General features: G+C 37.7%; 1 protein-coding gene across 1 annotated transcript in view; it reads left to right on the top strand.

Moving 5' to 3' along the window:
• Positions 1 to 2,766: 2,766 nt before the first annotated feature.
• The window catches only part of LOC127430760 (BDNF/NT-3 growth factors receptor-like), a 46,096-nt gene continuing 29,758 nt past the window's right edge, over positions 2,767 to 19,104 (top strand). Inside the window, exons 1-7 of the mRNA XM_051680788.1 lie at positions 2,767 to 3,276; positions 7,037 to 7,111; positions 7,205 to 7,276; positions 7,959 to 8,027; positions 8,127 to 8,272; positions 12,517 to 12,668; positions 18,167 to 18,299. Coding sequence (XP_051536748.1) covers positions 3,083 to 3,276; positions 7,037 to 7,111; positions 7,205 to 7,276; positions 7,959 to 8,027; positions 8,127 to 8,272; positions 12,517 to 12,668; positions 18,167 to 18,299 — 841 coding nt within the window. The 5' untranslated portion in view covers positions 2,767 to 3,082. The remainder of the gene's footprint in view (positions 3,277 to 7,036; positions 7,112 to 7,204; positions 7,277 to 7,958; positions 8,028 to 8,126; positions 8,273 to 12,516; positions 12,669 to 18,166; positions 18,300 to 19,104) is intronic.

Raw genomic sequence — 19,104 nt, 5'->3', positions numbered from 1 at the left:
TCCTTATGCACTGGTGAAGCTAGGGCGCAGCCATCTTGAAAATTTTGTCTCCGAACTTCCGTTCTAGCGGTTCTATATAGATTTCTGTGGTGTTGATGTCAAAGTGTAATTAGCTAGCGAAGTGGATTTAGCTATCATGAGTATTTTAAAGTGTTCAGGGGATGTCATAACAACTGGAAGCAGAGTGGGGAGATTTTAAAACAAGAGTACTTCATTCATAAATCCACAAGATCCTACCTTCATGCTGTGGACGTACTGATGTGCCTCTGAGCTCATGAAACTCCAAGAGACAACACAAAGTCATTAAAAGTATCTCTGTACCACAACTCTGACCATCATCTCATGTCATTCACCCACCGCATTATAGTTAAGATAAGCAGATTTATGAGCGTTAAACTTGGGGAGAGGTGCAACTACATTTATAGACACATACATACTTACAGTATACATGTGAAAGTGTATGTTTTATTTTATTTTTATTTCTGTTTACTACAATTTTAATCACATTTAAGCCTCTAAAATATGTATGGTGACATTAATTTTAAAAAGTACAATTGTTATTTCTTTAATGTTGAACTTCCATGTGTAATAATACGATCTGTCACTGTTTGAAATTTCATGTCAACTACACATTTTAACACAAATTATTAACAAGTTGAAACCTAAAAATAAAGCAGAATACACCTATAACAATTAAACGCTTCTATTGTGAAAAAGTGCATTATGTCACAGCTGTCTGAATGTGATCTGCCAGGTCCAATTAACCTCTGTGTGTTTCGGAAAAAAACGTTTTACAGAAAACTTTTGCAGTGACAGAAAAAGCTCCTTTCATCAACTCTTGATGAAAAATAACATCTGTGCTCCCACACCTAATCCATTTTGATCAACTCTTATTAGCTTCAATACAAACAGGAAGTTAGATGACAAAATTCGGAAGAGTAGAGTGCAGAAAAGGGGCGGGGCTGAATAAGGTGAATATTTTCTGGTGGCAGGACGGCATTTAATGAATTTACCTACATAATATAATTGTTTTTTTTTACTTTGTGGTGACTGTTCTATAAAAGCAATAAGACACTCCTCCAGCCATGGCTATATTCACAATATAGCACAGCCTCTTATACCTTATTGCTTAATTAAATAACATAATCTTGCATTACATACCTTTAAAACATGTTGTAGAGCTGAGCGCAGACCTTAACACAAGATGATGATGGTAACAACCAACACGTATTTTTTAAAAAAAAAATCATGAATGGGTACATTTGAGTAGAAATTGAACTTCAGAGTTCACATAATAACAATTTACCAAACGTTAAAACAAAATCAACAATAAAAATGGTGTAAATAAACTTGCAAACAGTGGAACCATGCAAGCTCATTAATTATTCAAGCCCAGTGCATGTTGGGAACACCAGCTTCGAAAAGTTAAGTCAAATTCACATATTTTCTTTACCTGTGAAATTTACTCAGATTAGTGACAAGGTTTTCTACTTTTATGATTGATACATGATGACGCATTATGCAAGATAAAAAAATAAAATAAAATAAAAAATAAATCATAAATAATCATTAAGCCGCTAGCTAGAGCATTCATTTTTACATGTTTGAATTGAGTATACATGTAGAATTTACTTAATGTTTCCAAGTTCCAACTTATTCAATTTAGAAAGTAGTTAATCTTTCACACTATTTACCTCGCCAAAAAAACATTTTCTTTAATTTTTAAAGTTATTACGTCATTTTTGATAGCGCAAACCTTATACAGATATCAAAAATTCGCACTTCCACTAGGATTTCCATTGCTGGTATAAAAATGTATCATTTTAATTACTGAAATTGAAAGATATCTATAATTCATATCCTGCACTGGCTGCACATGATTAATTGACAAAATCTTGCGATAGTGGGTCATTTCTGTGATTGCAGCTCAAAAAATGTATAGCCCAATTTTAGTCTTTTTCGTCCTCTCCTGGTAAAAAATAACCATAACATTTTATCACCATTTCACTATGACATTAAATCCAGCAGAATAAAAAACACAAATTGTGTGTATGAGTGGAATCTAGCGCAGACTTGCAGTTTTGCAGTTAAATGTGAAATTTAAAGGCGCACATTTTCCGAATCCCTCCCAAGAGACTGACTGTGTAGGTAAACAAGACAAGGTGTTACTATTTAAAGCTCTCTATTTATTTAGTCTCCTTTTACACATGTCTATGCATCACCAAAATCCCGACTGGAATGTAAAACTGACATACCTAGTTTAAAAAAAAAAAAAAAACAGCCTGGCATTTTTGTTTAGTAATTATTTTTCTAGATGCAGCCCATCTTGTGCGTCAAACCGCACGTCACACTCCGGTTATAATGGCTATTCATCATGTTTGTGGTTTAAAGAGCAACACAGTGGAAATTCAACACAGCCTCGCGTTCCGGGTCAAAACAGATTGAAATGTGGGGAAAATATTTAAAAAGTCAAACTTAATCGATATAACAACAATGCGCGTGACTACCGAATATTCACGCGTCTGCAACCGTAAATCTCCCAAAGATCGCCCCATTGACACCACTGATGATCAATTATTGCCGATATCTCATCGTTGAGAGCATCTTAAGCATGCCCCCCCCCCCCCCCCCCCCCCCCCTCCACGTGTATTTACAGCGATTGCTGAGGGAGATGCGGTCGGTAATCAATAGACGCTTGCAGGTGAACGCGCTGCTGCCTCTTCACACACGCGCGCACACACAGTCTCGCTTGTTCAGCATCAGCACCGCAGCCCGTAGACAGCCTGCGGCCACACGTTTTACAACAGTGTCTGGAAGAAGCCAAACCTAGATAGCGCACTATTTTGGCACCCCTCAAAAAAAAAAAAAAAAAAAAAAAAGTTGCGGTGCTGAAATTTCACATCGCGCTATTATCACCGCTCTGCGGAGACCGGAGAAGGCCACTCCATGACAGTCTCGCCTCGCGCACAACGTCTTTGCGCATCTCACAGCAGCGGCGGCTCATCGCGGAACTGCTGAAACACTACAAGACGCTATTACACAACATTTGGGTTTTATTGCTTATACGGGGCAATAACCTGCTATGATGGCAGGGGTTCGTGGAATGGCTCTCTGGGGGCTGTGTGGGCTTTTATTCGAGCTGCTGAGGCTCAGCTCGGCTTGCCCTGTATCGTGCTCGTGCAATGGCTCGAGGATCTCGTGTATCGATCAAGAACCGGGGATCGAGGATTTCCCTGTTTTGATGCCGGAGAGTGACATGGAAAACATCACGGATATGTAAGTCGAGCGTTTGAGCGAGTGATACAAAAGAGCGCGCGCGTGTTTGCGTGTGTTTATGAGTGAGTGAGTGAGTGTGTGTGTGTGTGTGTGTGCGCGCGCGCGCGAGAAGCGTGGGGAGATTTATTAATTTATCGAGGGCGCTGTTTAATTGTAAATAAGTCTAGTGCATTATTTAAGGTTTTTCTTTTCTTCTTCTTTTTAATCCATAACCTTCCACCGTTACATATTAGGAGTTTGCTGTAATAATTCAGGGCGTAAAATGAATGTGAGCTCTTGACTTATCATAGGCTATATTAAATAACACCATGGACATTGTGTCGTCTGTGTGTGTGGATGTAAGTGGTTAGGCTATAAGTTGACATTCAAAGGTGGCCCCTCAGACCATCATTTTGTGGGCTGCTGACTCACCTTAGCAGACTTTCTCTTTATAATGCCAGCAGAATAGGAAAAATACTACAACATTATCCCGTTACACGAGTAAAATGTATATACTGTCCACTTAAGGCAATTCGATACAGCGTCCGGTTCATAGAGACGTATCGCTCGTGAGTTCTTGCATTAGACACCACTGAAAGACGAGTCGATTTGAGAGACAGTCAAATGACTCAAACGACTCGCGCCTGAAATCAGGAATGCATCCGTATTTAAGCTGTTTTCTGAAATAAACGTTGACTAAACGCATACTTGTGCGTTAGTTGGAGTTGCATACGTTAATGGTTGTTTATAGGTTAGTTGGGGAGTAGTCTAACGTGTCCGCAGAGCAAGAGGCATCGGCGCCTACGCAAATATGTCACTCCGTTTCCACGACAACAGCGCAGCGGACCCACATATGCTGTAGTGAAATCATGTCGTTCTCATGCATGCAAACCTTTATTAACTAGTTTGATAAGCGGGATGTCAAATGATGGTGCGTCTATTTAAGCTGTTTCAAAATGCTATTCACAGATAATATTATTGAAACTTACTTTACTCACAAACGAGTAGCCTACCATAGTATTGCCATGTTTTTTGGACATGCATTCCTGGTTTTCTTTGAAGTACCTTGGAGTTACGTGTTAAACGGTGGGGTAAATGTGCATTTCTTTTTATTTATTTTTTCTTATATATATATATATATATATATATATATATATATATATATATATATATATATATATATATATATATATATTGTCTGGCTGTAAGTGTTTCAAGATTGAAAAAATACATTTCTTTTTATAGAATATTGATGGTGCAATATAATTTGTGTGAAAGTAAATCATAACACAAGGTTTTTTTTAAAGAGGTGGCAAGGGTGCAACATTTCCTGTTAATTTCAACCACATTTGGCATTTCATAACATCTAAAATATTATATAAACAAATTAATCTTCATTGTGATTGGATCAATCAATGTGAGCCCACTTTGGACATTTTCCATAACAAATCTATTCGCACCACTTAAAAAAAACAATGTGTTTTATAGGGGCCTTTAGCCCCTGCAACTGGAGTGCATTTTTACCCCAAATACAAGCCTTTCTCTTATTGGACAGTTCTTTAAAAACTTTTGATTTGATCACCTTGAACAAAACGGAAAGTGATAAATTAGTATTTTGTCTCAACTTAAATGTGATAATTGTAGGTATTCTCATTGGCTATGTAAATTTGCAAAATTTAAAAAATGATAAAATATTAGATCGAAATACCTCAGAATCAAACTTTAGACATTGCACGCAATGATCTCATGGATCAGAAATATTTTGCAGTGCATAGTGACAAACAGGTGTTAAAACGTTCGGGCCCGTGAGAAAAAATATCAAATTATGGTCTTGAACAACACAAAATAGGTATCGTTTGAAAGCTTAAAGCTGTACTTTCTAATGTATGTAGGCATTATGACCAAAACAAAGTGCTTTGAAATTTTCAGACAAATTAGAAGTGTTCTGTTTTGATAATTTATAAAGAAATTTGCACTGTACATATATTGCAATTAGTAAAAACATCAAACTGATCAAACAGTCGTGTCATATGTAGTTGGAAAGCTCTCAAAGAGTAGAATACAACCCATCTATTTGTTTTACTCACAGACAAATATATTGCGAGTAAAAGCTAAGTATATGTCTTTGACAATTATGTTGGTGTTGCTTGTATGCCGTGTTTTCGCTTATAACTAAGAAATATAAACGGAAAATAAAATATCACATACCAATACTTAGAGGAGGTAATTATCTTTCAAAGGAGCCCCCACTCAAGTTAATCGGATGCATAGATCATTAGATAATCCACCAAAACACAAAGTTACATATGGCCACCAGGAGATGGCGCCAAATAAATGACACAAACTCAATGATGACTTAAATGGCACAGAATGAAACTCATTCTGTGAAATCTCATTACTAAAATCATGTCTACATGCTATGCATACCTTTAGTTGTTGTGTTTGCATTTTTTTTATGTACAGTTATTATGTTTTATTTGTTTGGAGAGGCTTTTGGACACTTGGAGATGTTTTTGGACTCTATGATAAATTATTTTTGTAATGCTATAACTTTTGATTGCTTTGCCAACACAAAATGTTCTCAAATACAGTTGACATGATTGGGAACAAAACAAAAAACTTTTTTTGAGCCATCTTATTTACACCCAGAGATATATAATATCAAATCAGAAAAATAAGAACAATTTTGGGCTCAATTTGTTTTGTGATTTTTCTAGCAGTTTCTTAGGCCTTATGGTAATAAAGACAAATGATATGCATAAACTTCAGTGGAGTTAACGTTTGCCAACTATGTCTGACGTCTGTGGAAGAGTCAATCAGTTTTTTATAGTCTAATATGGATTATGTGTATGTTTTTGTTTGATCAGTTGCTGTTCATTTCATTTGGCACTGAAATGCATTTGACAGGTTTTGCAGCAGCTTATGTCCTAATTCCAGTCATTGAAAAAACTTAAAGTAACAAAAGGCGATTTTACATGGTTCCTCGGTAGCCGCAGGTTCCGTATTTTCAATGGGAGAAAGGCGGTGGGCGGCTGAACGGATCGAGGCGGAGGCGCTTGTCAAGCTCGTTCAAGAGACATCAGCCACTTTGTCATGCATGACTGCTTATGACACACACTGCGCAAGATAAAAATATTGTAAATATAGCTGACCTTTGTGCCCCCTCAAAAATTTTATATATATATATATATATATATATATATATATGTGCATGACGCCCCTGCAAAGTACCATGGTATTATCATCTTATGCCTGATTATTTTTAGGCGTAGTTAAATCTAGTTAAATTGTTTGTTCTCTGATATGTTATTGAAACATATACTACTATAACAACAACATACCAAAAATGACCATTATATTACTAAAAGTAATCATTCTGTACTGTTGGTATCAAAGTACCATGGTGTTGCCAGGTTATATTTGGGCATGATAATAGTACCATGATAATACTATGTGTTTTTGAACGATGAACAATATATTTTTTACAACATTTATTCATCTTTGTTAATTCTAGTTAATAAAAATAAAATCGTTCATTGTAACTTCATGTTAGTTCATAGTGCTTTAGCTAATGTTACCATATTCAACTTTTGATTTTAAAAATGTATTACTATATGCTGAAATTTATATTTTAATTAATGCACCAAGATTAATAAATGCTGTAAAAGTATAGTTCATTGTTAGTTCATGCCAACTAATATTGTTAGCTAAAGTTAACAAATGGAACGTTATTGTACAGTGTTACCTTTTTTGAAAGGGTAATAATTTTTTCTTTCGACAGATACATCACAAATCAAAAAAAGCTATTAACAATCAACGAGGACCATATGAAGTTCTACTCAAATCTCAGGAATTTGTGAGTATCTGGTATTATGAAGAGTATATAAAGTATTAATGACACCTTATAGGACAGCAGAACTTATGTGCTGTAAACATTTGCCTCCCGCAGAACAGTGACCAATACTCACCTGACATCTGTATCTACGATGGCCTTCTTCAACAATTCGAAACTTCAATATCTGTAAGTGTTTTTTAAATGATTTGAAATGGGGATATTTCATCCAAACATTAAAATTCTGTCATTATTTACTCACCCTCATGTTATTCCAAAACTGTATGATTTTCCTTCTTCGACTGAACACTAAAGAAGATAGAATGTTAGCATCAGTCACCATTCACTTTCATTGCAGCTTTTTTCCATACAATAAAAATGAACGGTGACTGAGGCTGTCACTCCCTAACATTCTGCCCAAAATCTCCTTTTGTGTTCAATGTTGAGATGCAAGTGGGACGAGTTAATGACAACAGAATTGACATTTTTCGAATAACTAACCCTGTGCATAATTTTTGTGCTGCTAGCATCACCAAACGGAGTTGGAAAAATAATAACTGTTTTCAAACAGGTTTCCCAAACACTCCTCTCACGTCTGTCATTGGTCGAATAAACAAATTGTTCCGCCCAAAACTCATGTCATTGGTTAAGTCAATGTTGCTATGTTGGGCTAGTCATACAGTTTTCCAGGAAATGAACCTTGTAAATAGTTGTCTTAGAATATAAATAATAGATAGGTGTTTTAACATCCAAAAAGTTACACACATTAGCTTCAAAGAAATGTGTTATGTTTTCAAAAAGATTTTCTACAGTATATTGTTATTTTTTATTTCAAATTAATTCTGCTTTTTTCTCTTTTCTATATCTATAGGAATCTCAGAGACAATAACTTATCAACACTCTCATGGATGGCAATTCGTAACTCAAACATGTCAACTTTGTAAGACCTTTTCAGTACAAGAACTGCATTAATGTACATACAGTATGCTGTTTGTACAGCATGTAAGCATAATCAACCATTTCTTTTGGTTTGCTGTAGATTGCTGTCTGGGAACCCTTTGCAATGTGTATGTGAGAACATCTGGATTAAACAAATGCTGGATGACAGTGAGAAAGAGGGGCTGCAATGTCTGCAGGATGGAGGGAGAGCAAAAGCCCTCACCAGACTCTCTCTTCCTTCATGTGGTAATGAAATTGAAACTACTGTATATATTGTTCAATGCACAGATAAGGTGGTTTTCACACAGGGCACGTTTGCTGTGGTCCGAATCCGAGTGCGATTGTTTCCGGCGCCCCCTGGAGCGTTGGTCTGGTTTCAGACTCGCGTATGATTCTGTCGAACCCCAGTGCTTTTCTGTGATCAACTTGCAACATCACAAACATGCACATGATGGAAAACACAACGTGGGTCACTATATTAGTGTGTTTTTTTTAATGAATTTTGTGACATGATGTGCACTAGAGTAAACGACACTGTGGCCTCTGTGCTTTGCATGCCGTAATTCAGCAGTTGTATGTGTCCAGGAGAAGGTGACTACTTTATATATGATACATCTTTTTTGAGGACACAGCAGGTTGCATGCTCACTCACACACATACACTATATTGCCAAAAGTATTCACTCACCCATCCAAATAATTGAATTCAGGTGTTCCAATCACTTCCATGGCCACAGGTGTATAAAATGAAGCACCTAGGCATGCAGACTGCTTCTACAAACATTTGTGAAAGAATGGGCCGCTCTCAGGAGCTCAGTGAATTCCAGCGTGGTACTGTAATAGGATGCCACCTGTGCAACAAGTCCAGTCGTGAAATTTCCTCGCTACTAAATATTCCACAGTCAACTGTCAGTGGTATTATAACAAAGTGGAAGCGATGGGATTGACAGCAACTCAGCCACGAAGTGGTAGGCCACATAAAATGACAGAGGATGCTGAGGCGCATAGTGCACAGAGGTCGCCAACTTTCTGCAGAGTCAATCGCTACAGACCTCCAAAGTTCATGTGGCCTTCAGATTAGCTCAAGAACAGTGCGTAGAGAGCTTCATGGAATGGGTTTCCATGGCTGAGCAGCTGCATCCAAGCCATACATCACCAAGTGCAATGCAAAGCGTCGGATGCAGTGGTGTAAAGCACGCCGCCACTGGACTCTAGAGCAGTGGAGACGCGTTCTCTGGAGTGACGAATCACGCTTCTCCATCTGGCAATCTGATGGACGAGTCTGGGTTTGGTGGTTGACAGGAGAACGGTACTTGTCTGACTGCATTGTGCCAACTGTGAAGTTTGGTGGAGGGGGGATTATGGTGTGGGGTTGTTTTTCAGGAGCTGGGCTTGGCCCCATAGTTCCAGTGAAAGGAACTCTGAATGCTTCAGCATACCAAGAGATTTTGGACAATTCCATGCTCCCAACTTTGTGGGAACAGTTTGGGGATGGCCCCTTCCTGTTCCAACATGACTGCGCACCAGTGCACAAAGCAAGGTCCATAAAGACATGGATGAGCGAGTTTGGTGTGAAAGAACTTGACTGGCCTGCACAGAGTCCTGACCTCAACCCGACAGAGCACCTTTGGGATGAATTAGAGCGAAGACTGCGAGCCAGGCCTTCTCGTCCAACATCAATGTCTGACCTCACAAATGCGCTTCTGGAAGAATGGTCAAAAATTCCCATAAACACACTCCTAAACCTTGTGGAAAGCCTTCCCAGAAGAGTTGAAGCTGTTATAGCTGCAAAGGGTGGGCCGACGTCATATTAAACCCTATGGATTAAGAATGGGATGTCACTTAAGTTCATATGCGTCTAAAGGCAGATGAGCGAATACTTTTGGCATTATAGTGAATATAAAAGGCACCAAACCTCCTCTGTGTACCACAACGTTTCCCTGACACTCATGATGCACGTGTTTGTTTGTTTTTGTGCCACTGATGATGTCATCATGCTTAAATCGACAAAAACACATGCACAATTTACTTCCTGAACAAGTGCGGACCAGAGTACAGGTTGCTTTCTCACTCACATGAACTGCGCCACAGTTCAATTGCAACCAAGCTCAGACCACCTCCTACAGGTAGTCTCGGGTTTGGTACCACAGTCCGCTCCCCAGTTCACAAAACAGCTTTCACATTACCAACTTTTCATACGAACCGTGCTCTGTTTCAGACTAAACTGCCAGTGTGAAAGCCCCCTTAGTTGCACACCTTAGCAGTTAGACTACTGGAATAGTTCACCCAAAAATAAAAATTCTGTCATTATTCACTCACCTTTAATGTCGTTCCAAAACTGTAAGGAGAAATTGAAGAATTCATGCGGCTCTTTTTACATACAGTGAAAATCACAGTGACCACAGCTGTCAAGTTCCAAAAAAGAACAAATTTTATCATAAAAGAACCATATAAACCATGGGTCAGCAACCTTTTTGACATGACGTGACATTTTTAATTGATCTCATTAAAGGGATAGTTCACCCCATAATGAAAATTATTTTATCATTTACTCACCCTCATGCCATCCCAGATGTGTATGACTTTCTTTATTCTGCTGAACACAAACAAATTTTTTTAGAAGAATATCTCAGCTCTGTTGGTCCATACAATGCAAGTGAATGGTGATCAGACTTTTGAGTGGAAACACAAAAGTAATCCATAACACTCCAATGGTTAAATCCATATCTTTAGAAGCAATATAATATTTGTGGGTGAGAAACAGATCAATATTTTAGTCCTTTTTTTTAAAACTCTAAGTCTCGTCGGTTGACTGCCGCAGTTTTGTCACACTTTAATAGTGTTTAGCTTCTCATTCAGCTCATTACTAAATAAAACACGCTGCATGATTACAAGGTAGAATTACATCAGGTAGGTAGATTGGTAGGTTGGCATGCAGGTGCGTGAGACTTCATAAAAAAATACATACACGTGCTGTAGGTTGACGACCCCTGGTGTAAACCATTTTCTATGTCTTCTGAAGCCATCTGAAAGCTTTGTGGGCAGAACAGACAAAATGTAAATTGTTATTCATTTAAAATCTTCCCCTCCGATGCAGTTCTCAGTCTCTATTTCGCTATTTCGAACTGTCACATTGCATTCAGTTACAACACAAGTGAGAATTAATGGCGTTTTGGCTTCAGTGACATAAACCTGGCTGCCGTTTTTTAAATCTGAATGCAAATGTTTATGAGATCTTCAAACAAAGCTATCATATGGCTTCAGAAGACTGGGTATATAGAGGTTTGGACCCAGGGTGGCTGTGGCTCAGGTGGTAGAGCGGGTTGGCCACTAATCACAGGGTTGGTGGTTCAATTCCTGGCCCACATGACTCCACATGAGTGTCCTTGGGCAAGACACTGAACTGGGGTTCAGTTGCTCCCAATGGCAGGCTAGCGCCTTACATGGCAGCTCTGCTGTCATTGGCGTGTGTGTGTGTGTGTGTGTGTGTGTGTGTGTGTGTGTGTGTGTGTGTGTGTGTGTGTGTGTGTGTGTGTGTGTGTGTGAATGGGTGAATGTGTCACAGTGTAAAGCACTTTGAAAAAAAAAAAAAAAGGTTAAAAAAGCACTATATAAATGTAGACCATTTACTTTGAACTGTCACTGAATGGAAGTGAGCTGCAAAGAGATTGTTTAAAATGTCTCCTTTCATGCACCACAGAAACCACATGTGTAAAGTATCTCTGAAGAGTTTTTTTTAAAATCTAGAATTCCTTTGGTAGTTTTATGGCATATAAATTAGTAAGGATGCACTGATATGTATATGATCTGGGCCGATAACCGATAATTCACAGCTCATTGTGGCCGATACCAATAACAGATATTTTACAAAAAAGTTTTAATTTTTAATCCTTTAACCTGGAACTGCAAGCTAATTCATTAAAAGCGTCTCATTTGAAAAATATGTGTCATTCAAAAGCTTGAAATTTGGACTGCTGTTTAAGGTTTGGCAGATGTAACATGAACCAGGAATGTGCCTATATTACAGATGAATGCTGAATTGAATGAGAAATAAATGAAAATACACTTGTTTTTATTGCAGTGCTGTGCTGAAAGTAACAATGTGCAATTTCCCACATTTTGTTTATGTTTCATGAAGTGATGCGAAAATGATCGCCCCCAAGTAACATACATATATGTTTTTGTCACATTTTCATTTATTGCCTCATGAAACATAAACAGAATATGGGAAATGGCATGTTGTTACTTACAGCAGGTGATCCCGAATTAAAACCAGACCCAGTACAATGTAACAAGGTGCAGAGATGTTGAAATATTCCTCACAGAGTGACATGAGCTTGTCTTTCACTCACACAGACACGCTGTGTGTGTGCACGCTTACTATCGCTTGCAGCTGTTTTCCCGGTTATCGGCCAATAATATATCGGCCGATATATCGTGCATCCCTATAAATTAGAGTAAAAATGAATAAATTCTGCTTCTGTCTTCCAGAGTATCCACATGTTGACGTCATCCCTGCTGTGGTCAATCAAATGGCAGGAAGTAATGCTACAGTGATGTGTAGTGCATCTGGGGCCCCAACCCCTGAACTTTCTTGGAGCATAAATTCAAGTGAACACCCTCCTTTCATAACCAGCCACGAGGTAACACCATGCTTGATTTTTTTATTTTTTTTTATCCCATTTTTCTCCCCAATTTGTAATGCCCAATACCCACTACTTAGTAGGTCTTCATAGTGGCACGGTTACTCACCTCAATCCGGGTGGCAGAGGACAAGTCTCAGTTGCCTCCACTTCTGAGACAGTCAATCCACGCATTTTATCACGTGGCTCGTTATGTATGACACTGCGGAGACTCCGCATGTGAAGGCTCATGCTACTCTCCGCGATCCACGCACAACGTACCACGCGCCCCACTGAGAGCGAGAACCACTAATCAAGATCACGAGGAGGTTACCCCATGTGACTCTACCCTCCCTAGCAACCGGGCCAATTTGGTTGCTTAGGAGACCTGGCTGGAGTCACTCAGCACACCATGGATTCGAACTCGCGACTCCAGGGGTGGTAATCAGCGTCAATACTCGCTGAGCTACCCAGGCCCCCGCATGCTTGCCTTTTTAAGTGTAAGGCTAGTTACTATTTCTGCAGTGTGCATATTGTGTGCAGTATGCAAATTTTCTGTACCATATGCATGAAATACCCAAATGACCTACTACATTTATTTAAATGAACAGTATACAAAAAAGTACATTGTGCAGAATACTGTATACCACAATGCAATGCGCGTCTTGACTTTCACATTGTCTGTGTAATGAATGAATCAAAAGTTATTACAGATTTAATTTTTAACTAGGGAAGTTAAATCAGTTAAAATGTTTTAAAAATTAATTATATAATATGCAGATTAATTAATCTAATTATTCACAGTTATTCACATATATCAATATTTGCTAAAAAGGGCTGCTAAATACAAAAAATTCAGTCTATAACTATAAATGTAATGTATAATAAATATAATAATTCAGATAATTCAAAGACATTACCTTTTTGATACAAATGGGTAAATTATTGATTAGACAATACAAAAAGTGGCTTTAGAAGTCAATATATTACTTGTTTAATTTCCATATCATTGAACACAACCCTTTCACTGGCCTACAGTTCACAGCGAGTTCTTCAATCGGTCTGAGGTAAATTTTGGCTGTTCTCACAATGTACGTTCTTTCAATAGTCTGCGCTATTGTCGATGGTCTATGTACACGTGCGTCAGACAGACGCTTTTGAAGATTCTCACTGTGGTTTCATCTAGTTTTATTGGTTTTCAGCATCTCTAGCCGTAAACACAGCGTTTTTAGGATGCTTTGTCAAGTGAAATTTAGCTTGAAACTTTAAAAAATGCGTAAAGAGGCCCCTGCACTCTACTCCATCCAGCTGTATTTTAATAGCTTTTGGTTTGTTGCCTGTACAACTCCGTTTCCTGTGCAGATGGAGTTGCGCTTACTTCCCCCTGCTGACTGAATTAGTCAGTTGGTAATAAAACATGTACGGTCTGGAGGCATGATTAATTGCGTAATTATTTTAACACGTTTCTTTTTAAAGAATTTTTTTATTTTTTTTTATTTTTTATTAACACATTAAATCTAGCAGCTCTGTTTTAAATATCTTTGTTTTGATTGTTTGATAGAGTTAAAAATGCAAAAATAACCATATTTTTTTTCAAGAGTTTTTGCAATGAGAAGTGGTCATAAAATACAAATTTAGCATACTACTGTTTGAAATGTTTATTGTTACATAATGCATCTGTTAAACTTTCTTTTTTAATAGTAGGCAGTATGTAGTGCATACTGCATAATATTCAGTCAGTAGTAAGTTAGTATTCCATTCCGGACATAGCCTCTTGACATTTTAAAAATTTTAGACACATTTTAAAATATTACAGTTCACCTCATGAATATTTATTTTATGATGTGACATTCACCGATTAGTCCTACCTAATTTTCGGAAAGGCAGAAGTTGGTAAATACTGTAGGTGCTAGGATTGCTGCTTACCTCTTGCATTTTGCCACCACAGTGGTTTGACTTCTGCTTGTTAATAACGTTTTTCAAATAAGTTGTTCTTTGCACTCCTCTTCAACTCTGGCGTGTCCAAAAGGGAGTGCTATTTTGTGAGTAAAGTTTACGCCTAACATTTTCAAGCTTAGAATCTGAACTTTTCAGAGATAACCATCACTTCTGCATTTAAGTTACTTAAAATAACAAAATAAGACCTCAAACATCTGTGTTGCAAATAAAAGCCACCTAGAGGTCATGTGGTAGAAATATGAATATGAATATAAAAGTATATTAAATAGCACTAAAATAGATGAAACATACAGGTGCATCTCAATAAATTAGAATGTCGTGGAAAAGTTCATTTATTTCAGTAATTCAACTCAAATTGTGAAACTCGTGTATTAAATAAATTCAATGCACACAGACTGAAGTAGTTTAAGTCTTTGGTTCTTTTAATTGTGATGATTTTGGCTCACATTTAACAAAAACCCACCAATTCACTATCTCAAAAAATTAGAATATGGTGACATGCCAATCAGCTAATCAACTCAAAACACCTGCAAAGGTTTCCTGAGCCTTCAAAATGGTCTCTCAGTTTGGTTCACTAGGCTACACAATCATGGGGAAGACTGCTGATCTGACAGTTGTCCAGAAGACAATCATTGACACCCTTCACAAGGAGGGTAAGCCACAAACATTCATTGCCAAAGAAGCTGGCTGTTCACAGAGTGCTGTATCCAAGCATGTTAACAGAAAGTTGAGTGGAAGGAAAAAGTGTGGAAGAAAAAGATGCACAACCAACTGAGAGAACCGCAGCCTTATGATTGTCAAGCAAAATCGATTCAAGAATTTGGGTGAACTTCACAAGGAATGGACTGAGGCTGGGGTCAAGGCATCAAGAGCCACCACACACAGACGTGTCAAGGAATTTGGCTACAGTTGTCGTATTCCTCTTGTTAAGCCACTCCTGAACCACAGACAACGTCAGAGGCGTCTTACCTGGGCTAAGGAGAAGAAGAACTGGACTGTTGCCCAGTGGCCCAAAGTCCTCTTTTCAGATGAGAGCAAGTTTTGTATTTCATTTGGAAACCAAGGTCCTAGAGTCTGGAGGAAGGGTGGAGAAGCTCATAGCCCAAGTTGCTTGAAGTCCAGTGTTAAGTTTCCACAGTCTGTGATGATTTGAGGTGCAATGTCATCTGCTGGTGTTGGTCCATTGTGTTTTTTGAAAACCAAAGTCACTGCACCCGTTTACCAAGAAATTTTGGAGCACTTCATGCTTCCTTCTGCTGACCAGCTTTTTAAAGATGCTGATTTCATTTTCCAGCAGGATTTGGCACCTGCCCACACTGCCAAAAGCACCAAAAGTTGGTTAAATGACCATGGTGTTGGTGTGCTTGACTGGCCAGCAAACTCACCAGACCTGAACCCCATAGAGAATCTATGGGGTATTGTCAAGAGGAAAATGAGAAACAAGAGACCAAAAAATGCAGATGAGCTGAAGGCCACTGTCAAAGAAACCTGGGCTTCCATACCACCTCAGCAGTGCCACAAACTGATCACCTCCATGCCATGCCGAATTGAGGCAGTAATTAAAGCAAAAGGAGCCCCTACCAAGTATTGAGTACATATACAGTAAATGAACATACTTTCCAGAAGGCCAACAATTCACTACAAATGTTTTTTTTATTGGTCTTATGATGTATTCTAATTTTTTGAGATAGTGAATTGGTGGGTTTTTGTTAAATGTGAGCCAAAATCATCACAATTAAAAGAACCAAAGACTTAAACTACTTCAGTCTGTGTGCATTGAATTTATTTAATACACGAGTTTCACAATTTGAGTTGAATTACTGAAATAAATGAACTTTTCCACGACATTCTAATTGATTGAGATGCACCTGTATATCAAATGAAAGCTATCTTTCTCAGGAATGTGAATGTACAGATTATTTTGTTGCCCTAATACCACAGTTTAAAAAAAGAAATCAAAAGAATCACAAAGTGAATTATGATTTCTGTAAGACATCAAATACAAATGTCTCTTTTATGCACCGATCACTGCTGCTATAAGCCCCAAATAGCTAAAGCTTTATATCTGCTCTTACCTTACATTTTTTACTTGTCTGTGAGCTTGCTTGTGTGAATAATCCAATGTTATCTTAGATGTCCTCAACTAAATATGCGGTCCAGCAGGAAAAGCATGCTAAATACATAATCAGAAATATGTTATCGACTACTGATGATCAAATATAATCTCAAACGGGAGGATCTCAGCTTTCTAATGACAGCTAGATTGAGCGTCTAGTCCACTCAGAGGCCGAGATATTTGAAACAAGGGGGGTGGTGCATGAACTGAAAATTAGACTGAATGTCTATGGACGAGCATATTGTGAGGGCTAAAATGCATTAGAGTGCCACCTACATTTCAGAAGGTGATCAAGGAAAAAAAATGTGTTCTAGTACTTGCTGCCATCTAGTTGAATAAATTAAGAACCAGAATTACATGCTTACAAAGTTAGGATATTTTTTTTATTCATCATTAAAATCACAAGATTGTAATCTTTTTATTTTATTGTATTTTTTTCAGAAAATTGTGACCAATTTTTGGCAATTAGTCCACAGTATGTGTGAATGGTGAGCTTTTAAATTGTGAAAAATTGCAGGCGGCAGCCCAAAAATGCCCTAGAGTTGAAGAAGTTAAAGGGTAAATTCAACAAAAATGAAAATTCCCTAAGTTTTAATGGTTGTTATGCCTCTGCTCTTTAGCTTTGGCATCAAATCAACTATTATATTGTATTATAGACCCATAGCAAGACTCTGATGATAAACTAAGAGTAATACAATGTTTAATGCAATTATCAAATGTACAGAGAGCATATTTTTTCATAACCCTATTTAGCACTTCAAACTGCAAATACTGCAGTCTTCCTCACATCAGTTTTAACCTACCTACCCCTTACACCATTTTACAAATTAAGAACATTTAAACACAATCTTTCTAGCATCCTGTAATGGTCTTTCAAATATCTCAATTGAACGCAGCATGAAACCGCAACTACTTGATCCTAACCCATGAAAGCATTTCCCATTAATATTTAAAACACTCACTATAATACACACATTAAAAAAGCCTTCATCTTTAGCAATCGGCTGCATTTTTAAGCAGAAACTATCCCAAATTGTGCTATAATGATCATCATTTGTGTTCTAACACTTAATTATTACATTTCTAATAGTAATAAATATAAACATTTCAGCTTCACACAATCCTGTGTTTTTAGGGCCCTGGGAGTCTGTTTGTGTACATGTGGTTACAGTTGGTGTTGAACTTGTTAGTGTGAACTTACTGATGAATTATAATTTCTGTTCACACCAATACATGCATAGTCACAGTGAATGAGACCCATTTTCTTTCAGTTGTAGTTTTAGATCTTTTTGCTTTCCATGCAACTTTATATGCATTTTATTTCATTGATAATGTTTTCATATTCTAATCAATAAAACATCCATTATTAGTGGTATGCTTAGACAGATACACTTCAGTCTGAAACTACTTCAGATCAGATACCAGTGTTGTTGTCTTCTCATAGATTAACAAAATGGATCTACAGTCTGTGTTGACTCTAAGTGGACTTTCACCTGATGACAATGGCCGAGAGCTCACCTGTAGAGCCGAAAACATCGTGGGCCAGAAAGAGGATTCAGTCCTGCTCAATATTCTCTGTAAGACTCACAGTTTGTGGTGTGGAATACTTTTGCATTGCTTTGGGTACCAAGTTCATTTTTTCCCCCATCATTTTATTATTTTCCTGAAGTCCACTTATAATGTTAATCCAGGTTTCTTTCACCAAAAATTTAGTTGTACATGCTTGCTATGAATTCTGTATAAATGGCCTTTTCGCAATGTTTACTTATGGGTTGCAGGTTTGCTGCTTGGTCCAGTATAGTTTGCCTAAACCCATTTTCAATACCAGCCTCTTTGCAAAACCAGCATTACATTGTGACAGATTCACAAAACAATCCATGCTGAAATGTGCAGCCCAAACTGGGTCAGACTGAAATGATCAGGGACCTCGTAAAAAATAAACGTATATACTATTAATGGTACTAAATGTTACTTTTAATATGTGGAGATTGAATGGGTTTCTTTTAAGAAATGGTAGGTTGAACTATTGGACAGGGTTTAAGAGTTCAAGATACTTTTAAAATTTGTGCCAAATGCTTAAAAAAAGAGGACATTTGCCCTCAAGCTATCATATGAGACTACTGGGCTCTGCAAAGCTCACAAATGTTTCATAACGGCACTCTAAAATATTTTTCAGTTTCCCCACAATATAGTAAGCTTTAAGTAGTCTTATAAAATTTACTGATTGGATTTTGTGTGCTAATGATTGTTATTTGCATATAAAAGTGAAGTGTGTAATTTTTCCGATGTTAAAATACGTTCTGCTATCCCAGTTAAATGTGCAGAGTGAGCCACTGCACAGTAAGATTGACTTCCCAAAGGGTGTAAATACTGTGGCTCTTT

Source organism: Myxocyprinus asiaticus, chromosome 3, assembly GCF_019703515.2.
Source record: "Myxocyprinus asiaticus isolate MX2 ecotype Aquarium Trade chromosome 3, UBuf_Myxa_2, whole genome shotgun sequence".
NCBI classification, from domain to species: Eukaryota; Metazoa; Chordata; class Actinopteri; order Cypriniformes; family Catostomidae; genus Myxocyprinus; species Myxocyprinus asiaticus.
Note: the sequence above shows the minus strand (reverse complement) of the source record. Positions and strands in the feature narration are given on the sequence as shown.